Source organism: Meleagris gallopavo, chromosome 6 (genome assembly GCF_000146605.3).
Source record: "Meleagris gallopavo isolate NT-WF06-2002-E0010 breed Aviagen turkey brand Nicholas breeding stock chromosome 6, Turkey_5.1, whole genome shotgun sequence".
Lineage (NCBI taxonomy): Eukaryota > Metazoa > Chordata > Aves > Galliformes > Phasianidae > Meleagris > Meleagris gallopavo.
Window position 1 is genome coordinate 49,377,136 of NC_015016.2, and position 8,160 is coordinate 49,385,295.

Below are 8,160 nucleotides of genomic sequence, written 5' to 3' on the forward strand. Positions count from 1 at the left end.
TCAGCAACAGTGCACAGATAATGCCCAGATTTTGCAGTAAGTCCCTCTGATCATTCAAGTTAAAATTCATCAGGGATTCACTTTGGTTTAGTTCATCAGCTCACCACACTCAACCCTGCTGCCCTTGTTTGGGCAAGCCAGGGAGCTGATACACTTGTTTGCAGCACCCCAGGAACTGCTTAGTCTCACTAAAAACAAATTTCCTATCAGCTTCAGAAGAAGCAAGACCATTTCCTGAGCTCCTAGCCACTTTCTTTCTGCTTTGGAAAGTGCCCAAAAACATCTAGTCAAAATGTTCACGTGCACTGCAACATCTAGGATGACCATAATGAGTCTGTATGAGCCTGCCATCTTTAGCTTACCATGGTTTTTAGCAGCAAACTTAAATGTGTATTTGAGTATATTTATTACGTGGTTGACTGTGGGGTAGATACTGATGCATCAGAGGAAATAATCACAGGTTTCTGCTCTCTCCCCTTCTATAAATACCCACTTTTCCGCTAGTGCCCAAGAGGACTGCAACACAGATTTATTACTTACCTCCAGGCAAATCTGTTCTAAAATTACAATTCAGTAATAGAAGACTGATCCAAAAAAATTGTTAGTAAAATATTGTCTGTGCACTTGGGCATGTAGTTAGGATTGTTAATATCAATTAATTCTGCTCACAGAGGAGGACTTGTTTTAAAACAACTTCATTTTTCTTCTGCATATATGTAATTACACAGCTGTAACTAATAGCCATAGCAAAGCAATCTGCCATCTAAACAACTCGCATTATTCTTCAAAGTATTACTTGTGCTTTTCTTCTTTTATTTTCTCAGTATGAGAGGTGATTAGTAGATATGATTAAATGTATATACCAAGCCTTTTAGTGAAGTACTAAGCCCTGCTTTTTGGCTTCATTTTTTTAATGGCATATAGCAAGTTTCGGACACAACTGTTTTATACTGCAATGCTTATATTTGTATCCCCTTATAGAACAAGGTAATAGTTATTTCTAAAGGTCTGCACCACTACCATGCTTTTCTAATGCACGTTATCACTGGTATTCATTTCTTTTATCTTTGTGTAAACCATGTGCTCTATCACATTTGCCATTTTGTTTGGGTGACAATCCCATCAATCAGCTGATTGCCTGTGCACACACACATCAGGGACTATGAAAATTTACCAAAAATTTAATTATCTTTCATAGCATTCACTGGGAAAAGAATCGTTGGCACAAGAGGGAATTTTAGCATCAAGAGTCCCAAGCCTAATTCAAATAGAATACATGTTTTGTCTGGCACTTTTTAATTTAGCATTTATAGAATGACAGCACTCAGAACAAATGTCAGCAAAATGTACAGGTAACACTTGCCAGCCACCTATTGGAAAAGAATTTCTCAGGCACAAGCCTGGTTTTGCTTCATGAGCAGATAACCTTGATGCCTTCTAAAAGTAAATCTCACTCTTCAGCTAAACAGCTCTGGATGCACAGTTTTAAGCATGGCAAAGGTTCATATACTTGCCCACTCCTCAAGGCAGTGCAGGAAGCTGAAACGGGGTGGAAATACTGAATACTCACACATGCAGAGGAGGAATGGGAGATGGTTCGTAATGGTAGCGTCCCTCATGATGTCTTGCATCAATTGGTACAGGAGGGTGGAACGCTGGGAAGAGGTGAGGTGGATCTGCAAAAACAAGCAAGGTGCCCAGATCTGAGTATCTCTAGTGACTCTTCACAAATACCATTAATACAAATGGAACAGATATCTAAAACTTGTGCCAATGGCACTGCAACTTACGGGTCAAATTCTCCTTTCCCACTGCAGTCACTCAGGACTGTCTGAGCATTTGGCCCACAGCATTTGGATGAATATGTATTTACTAATTTTAATATTCTCTTTTTATAGCTTAAATGGAAAGGGACATCAAGAAATCTTTAATAAATAATTACATGCCCATATGTGAAGTGTCAGATCAAAAGGACCATCGAGCCTTTCCTAGGCATTCCTGATTTATTTATTTTTTATTAAAACAAGAAAAAATAACCCAAGAAGAAAAGGCTGGGCAGAGAATACTTAAAACAAAAAAAATGTATCCTCGCAGATGTCTAAACAGTCCTACAACAAAAAGAAAAACTGAAGCAGCATGCTGAGAAATGACTATCTGAAATAAATCAGACGACGGAGTTAAAAGCAGAATGCAGTTGGGAAAGGTTGTACCAGAGATGCTTAACTGCACTGCGTCGACGGAGGGAGACGCACCAGAAGGAATGTGCCTTGGAGCAGAGGATTCACCCCAGCACGGCACTCAAAAGGAACGCCGCTTGCTTTGTCTCTGTGGCAGCAGACCCAGCCATTCCCTCTGCTGCACCTCCCCCAAGCACAGGGCTTGCAGCTGCCACGGCTCCCTCTCTACTGCTCAGGAAAGCCCCAGCGACCAGGCTGCCACAAGGGGAACCCACTCGGCCAGCCCTGCTCGCTCCGCCTCCCGCAGCGCACTGGTGGAGGGCCCAAGCACAGGCCTGCTCCACATCTCTCTGCTATGTCTGTGGCAGAATCATTCCCGGTTCTGCCAGGGACGCCGTTAGCACCCCACAACACTTCAGCAACACGCTGGGGTGCCTCTGCAAGGCTGCACTGAGGGGCATCCCAAATGCAAGAAGTGCTGAGCATCTCCAAGAGCACAAAAACAGAGCCTGCCCTATTACCTGACCGCCACTTTGGGTGAAGTCATGTGTTTATCCAACACTAAAAGCTGGCAAATACAGACGTTAGGTCATGTCAGGGATTTACTAAAATGTTTCTAGAGAGAAAAAATCTTTAATTACGCCCTCTCTGTATCTCTAAGTCCATTTCAGTTTTGCCTGCTGACACTTAAAGGTATCTTTTCTTTGTATGTTCTGCCCTTCCTATTCAGCAAAATGTAATCCTCTTCTTAGATTATGTTATCTATGGAAACAGTTGCTTCATCTAAACTACTGCGATTTAAAAAAGAAAAAAGGATTTTTCCCCTTGGTGTTTATCAAAAGTTGGGTTGGTTTGTTATTATATTTTGAAGTGGGAAGGAAAGACTAGAGTAACAAAAATCATGGCCCTTAGGGGAATAAACAGATGAGCTGAAGGGGAAATCACATAAATTCTGAAGGCATATTTCCAGCATTTCAGGGAAATCTGGAAACATTTGAAATAGGCTGTCCAGTTTCAGGGTTGTTTTTTTAACATCAGCTAGTGTGCAATCAGCTACAGCACATTTCTATCATGTTCTGACTCAGGACAATATAAATGAAAAACAACTGTAGCTTAATAATGGAACCTGATCATGGCAGCTTCCATTCCAGTTCTGCTAGACAAGCTGGACTTTGGTGGTAGTCACTGGGGTCAATGCTAATCAGTACCCCTGTGAGCACACAGTTGTCATTTGATCAGAGGATGCTGGCTTCCACCTCTCAAAACACAACTTTCACTAGCCAGCAACACATAGAAGGGAGAAAAGAGCACAAGAGATGAGAGATCACAAAGGTTTTGAGACCCTTTCCTTGTTAAGGTAAGCATGAACCTCCTCACTTCCCGTCAAGCACCCACCCCGGCCTCCTGCCAGTTTTCATGCTAAGAAACCCCACTTAGCCCTCCTAAGGTCTAGCTGAAGCTGACTGTGATCACCAAACATCCCCTATTTGAGAATGGAGAATGTGTATTAAGTGAATCAAAAAGCCATGTGGGGCCTACACAGTGCACCACCAATCCATATTTAGCACGTGGGACAAAAATCCCCAGGAACACCTTTTGGAATCCTCTTGCTTTTAGTTCCTTTGTACATCTTGGTTGTATCTTGGTTGCAGTTTCCATCTGGGCAGCAGCCGTGCTCCATCATAGCACAGGGAGTCATCCCACATCAGCCCTGAGCCACCGAGCAGAGCTGCAGAAGTCCCCCATAATTATCCATCTCACCTGTTATTATTTACACATGATCAATACAGCTGCAGAGCATCCTAACTCAAGCTTATATGTGACAAGTTACTACACTGTAGCAATCTCCTGTTTCAGTCCCTAAGAAAAAACACGTGATGACTTCTCCAAAGTCAGGCTAAAACTACTGGAGCAGAATAAAGTGCCACTAAACCTGGCCATCTCCTATTTATCATATAATCTCCTGAGTGATGATTCCACAAACCAGCTGCTAAGTGCTGTGTTCTCTACTGCCAGCAAACTAACAGACTAAGTGGGTGACAGGGAGAATAATGTGCAGAACTAGCAGAACTGGGTTTATGGAGGGAATTCAAATTCTGCCATGTCTCAGGAAATCCTCAGAGCAGAAGTGAGAAGTAAACATTGTGTGTTTTGGTGGCCCTGGACTACTCCATTTGGAAAAGCATTCAATATTCACATGAAAAGATTCTTGCATCAGACACCTCCAAACACACCCATCATTTAGGGCTTCGCGTGGAGTATGCTTGAAATTCCATAAAAATGTAATTGGTTGATATGTATTTAAATGGAAATAGAGATTAAGAAGTTTGCCAAGCAAGTAACACATGCTGCAGCCAGCTTTCCAGTGCTTTTTCATACACTGAGTGCATCTTGGCATTGTTATTTATGCAGTAGCTGAGAAAGGAGTGAGTCTACTCATGGGCTGAGACTGAACCTGCACTACCCAACTCCTTGGTGCTCCTGGTGCTCCCTCTGTTCAGAGAACCACAGGTGACTTAGAGCAAAAGTCAGGACAGCTGCTCTGACTGTAATGACATTTACATGTTGCCCAAAGTGTGAGGAACAAAACTTACCCTTAGCAAACAGGAACTCCTCTCACCAAAACAAATCAACAAAACATAACTTTCCTACGCAGCAATGGAACTATTTATTACCACTCACAATTTAAAAAAAAATCTGGCTGAGATGCAAAGTAGCAAAGCATCTGTCAGGTAGTTTTCCTGCAGACATCCAAAGGCAACCATGAACTCCTGGACAAACATTTCCACAAACCCTTACACTCTTGCAGAGACTCCCTGACATAAGCATCCAGTCAGGGAGTTATTATCTGTCAAGATGGACAGATGCTGCCTGCGTATTTGGAGTCCTCAGCTTCCACTCAGCAGCAGTATCCCATTCTGTGCTTAATTCTCACTACTTTCAAGAACACTTGAGGACATGCCAAAGTAGTGGAAACACACTTAAACATTCCTCGCTCATTGTTGAATTTGGTATCTATTGCCTGCTCCTGAATACTTTGCTGCCTACTGCTACAAGCTTCCTTTAGATGCTCTTCTGTCTCCTACATAGTGAACAGTCTCTTCATAATAAAACGGGAGATACAATTGCCTGAAATGCTCAAAACCAATCTGTCTTAACATGGAGAGACTTTCTGGAAAATATGTCAATTTATGCTGACTTTTTGTTGTGCAAAACATGCCTTTTTATTTCTTCTCAAAGGATCCTTCTTTGCTCCTTAGAGGAAGTGAATAGGATCATCTCTGTCAAATTACAATCACTCCCATACAGGAAAAAAGAAGAGACCTCCACTTGTTCTCTGAAAGTCAGCAACCTATGGTTCTTCTGCAGCACCACGGGAGAGAAACAAGGAAAAGTTACAAGTACGTTCCTTGCTGCTGAAATGTGAATCTCAAGTGTAATGAGATGCAGCAGTGGTTTGCTGTGAGCTCTGGTGGAAAGGTAGATAATTCATGCTGGCTCTAAGATGTCATGCAACACCGTGAGACAATGCTGAAGAGGGCAGGCTGCCCCTGAGATCATTCACAGAACAGAGAGCATTTCTGTAGACTCTCGTTTAAGAAATCACTAAATTTGGAAAGCTGGGCTTCAGTGTCAAGGCAAGTAAAGCTGACTGTTCTCAGCTAACTGATTTTCTCAAGCACCTTGTGATTCTTGCCAAACCCTTGAGGAAGATGGCTGCTGAAATGACAGGCTGCATTTCCCAGCATGTCAAGAAAGCATTCTCCACTGTAGAAAATGCCTGCATCAGCTTGAATGCATTCGGTGCAGACTCAAAGTATGCACCTGCACTGTGAGATCATGGCACGAGACAACATGGCATTCAGGCACAGGGCAGGAAGTGCTTGTTGTCTTTTAGCACATCTGTCATCAGAGCAATCAGCTCACTGTAATACGTGTCAGAACAAAGCCGGGGGAAAACTCTATGTGAGATATAACCTCATCTGAGGTGAAATCTTCTCCCTAAAATTAATTCAGGTTTTGATGCTTAACTCAGCGGTACCAAGATTTCATTCCAGATGTAAAGGAACAGTATCAAGCAAAATACAGCCTCTCCACTAATGTCTTTTCAATACACAGAATTGTTTTGAAGAGTTTGCCAGCAAATTTCTACACTTCCCTTGGTTCATAAGCTGATCACCAGATGGGAATTTTCTTACATTCAGGTTTGCAGAATCCTTAGGGGTATCACTGTTTTCTTCACACAAATTTATTTCAACTGATCTGAGCTTAATGGTATTGCCAGGTTTTACGGCAAGAATCCAGTGCTTTTTTTGCCAAGCAAAGCCATTATTTTGGATTTTTTTTTTATCACAGCTTACATTAGAGCTCAATAAGAGCACATCCTGTTGTCTTCGGGGGACTTTTTTAGTTCCCTTTTGAAAACTAGAGTGAGTTATGCTGTCAACTTATGCTTATACAGACCCTTTCATCAGGAAGAAAAATGACTGAGACACAGCCACAGGATAACACATGCACTTAACCTGGAGCACCTTGAAGAACCTCCTTAAGGTGCCGAGAGCTGTTGCTTTGGCACTGCTAGTTGCCATCTGAACACACCTGACCCCTAGATGCACTACAGCCAATTTTCTCAGGGCCTTCACTGGGTCTATGCTGCATGCTTGCAGCCTGGCTGGCACAGTGTTGGCATGAACAGAACTGCCCATGCAGTTCTGACTTTACACAGAACAAGTTTGTAAGAAGAAAAGCCATGACAAAACAAAGAAGAAAAAAAACACAAATAAATGGTTAAAGCTGAGAAATGGACAGAAGGCGAAGGAGAGAAAGAATTTTTAATTGCTAAGTTCTCTCCACTTCAGTTACACTATATGTCAATTCTGCTAGCATGCAGTAGGTATAACACTGACAGAAAAACATAGTTTCCAATCAGATCATAGCTCTTCTACATCTGTGTTTATTAATGATGATCAAACTCCCCTCCCTATCCTCTGCTTATGTTTCCTGAACCCATATACTGTATTATAAATAAACCACAGGACTTCCAACCCAAACCTCATAAACCAGAACACAGCTACAGCTCTGTGTCTCTTGTTACAGCTGAAAAATTAATTTCTACCTTTGAAAAGCCAAAAATTAAGACTTCAGGGCATCTTAGATCTCTGGCATCCGTTTTATCCCTTCTTTGATTGTAAACTTAGACACCTTGTGGGAACACGTTTTATTGTTTTCAGTAGTTCCACAACAACCACCAGGCCAGACACTTCAAGGAGGAGCAGCTTCCTGTGTGGTGGAAAAAAAGTAGCTGGAAATAATTTCATCAGCTGGCACCAAGAGGTCTTTAATACGCCAAATTTGCTGCAGGTATTGGCTAAAGAGCTCCTTGATGGATTTCAGTTTGAACGTTTTAATATTCATCCCCATCACCGTAGTTCTGCTGTCTGAGCAGGACTGGCCTCTGGAATTAGCTTGGACTTCCGTAAGTCCATTCAGCTCACTTTAGTGGACCTTTTGCCCAAACTGAAAAAGGAAAGAAACAAAAGAAGAAAAAAAAGGAGAAAATACGTAATAAACTTCGTAATAATGTATGCTATACGAAGTTATTACGACATCAATGAACTTACAAGGAAGGTACATCAAAAGGAAGGACAAAGAAATCTTAAAAAAAAGAATCTTCTCTGAATGGCAGTCAATAAGGGATCGTACAGAGGAGCTGACAGCAGAAAGGAATTGACAGTAAAAGATGGTCAGGAATACTAAGGCTGGTGAGGAAAGATATTTGGAGTAAGAAAGAGAAGATCAGGTACATGGACATGCCAGAAACATTGTTTAACTTAGGTTATAAATCATTGTTCATGGTTTGCTAATGTCAAGAAGAAAACCAGTAATAGTACTAGACTGTATAATCAAAAGTGAACAGTCAACTAAGGTGATATTAATTGTATTTGACTGATGAGAAGGGGCGGGAGAGTGAATAGCTGGCAGA

At 41.8% G+C, this 8,160-nt stretch overlaps 1 protein-coding gene across 2 annotated transcripts in view; it reads right to left on the bottom strand.

Moving 5' to 3' along the window:
- The window catches only part of GLI3 (GLI family zinc finger 3), a 200,789-nt gene that overhangs the window by 90,420 nt on the left and 102,209 nt on the right, over positions 1–8,160 (bottom strand). For both annotated transcript variants that reach the window (XM_010713104.2, XM_010713103.2), the window contains exon 4: positions 1,571–1,676. In XM_010713104.2, coding sequence (XP_010711406.1) covers positions 1,571–1,676 — 106 coding nt within the window. The remainder of the gene's footprint in view (positions 1–1,570; positions 1,677–8,160) is intronic.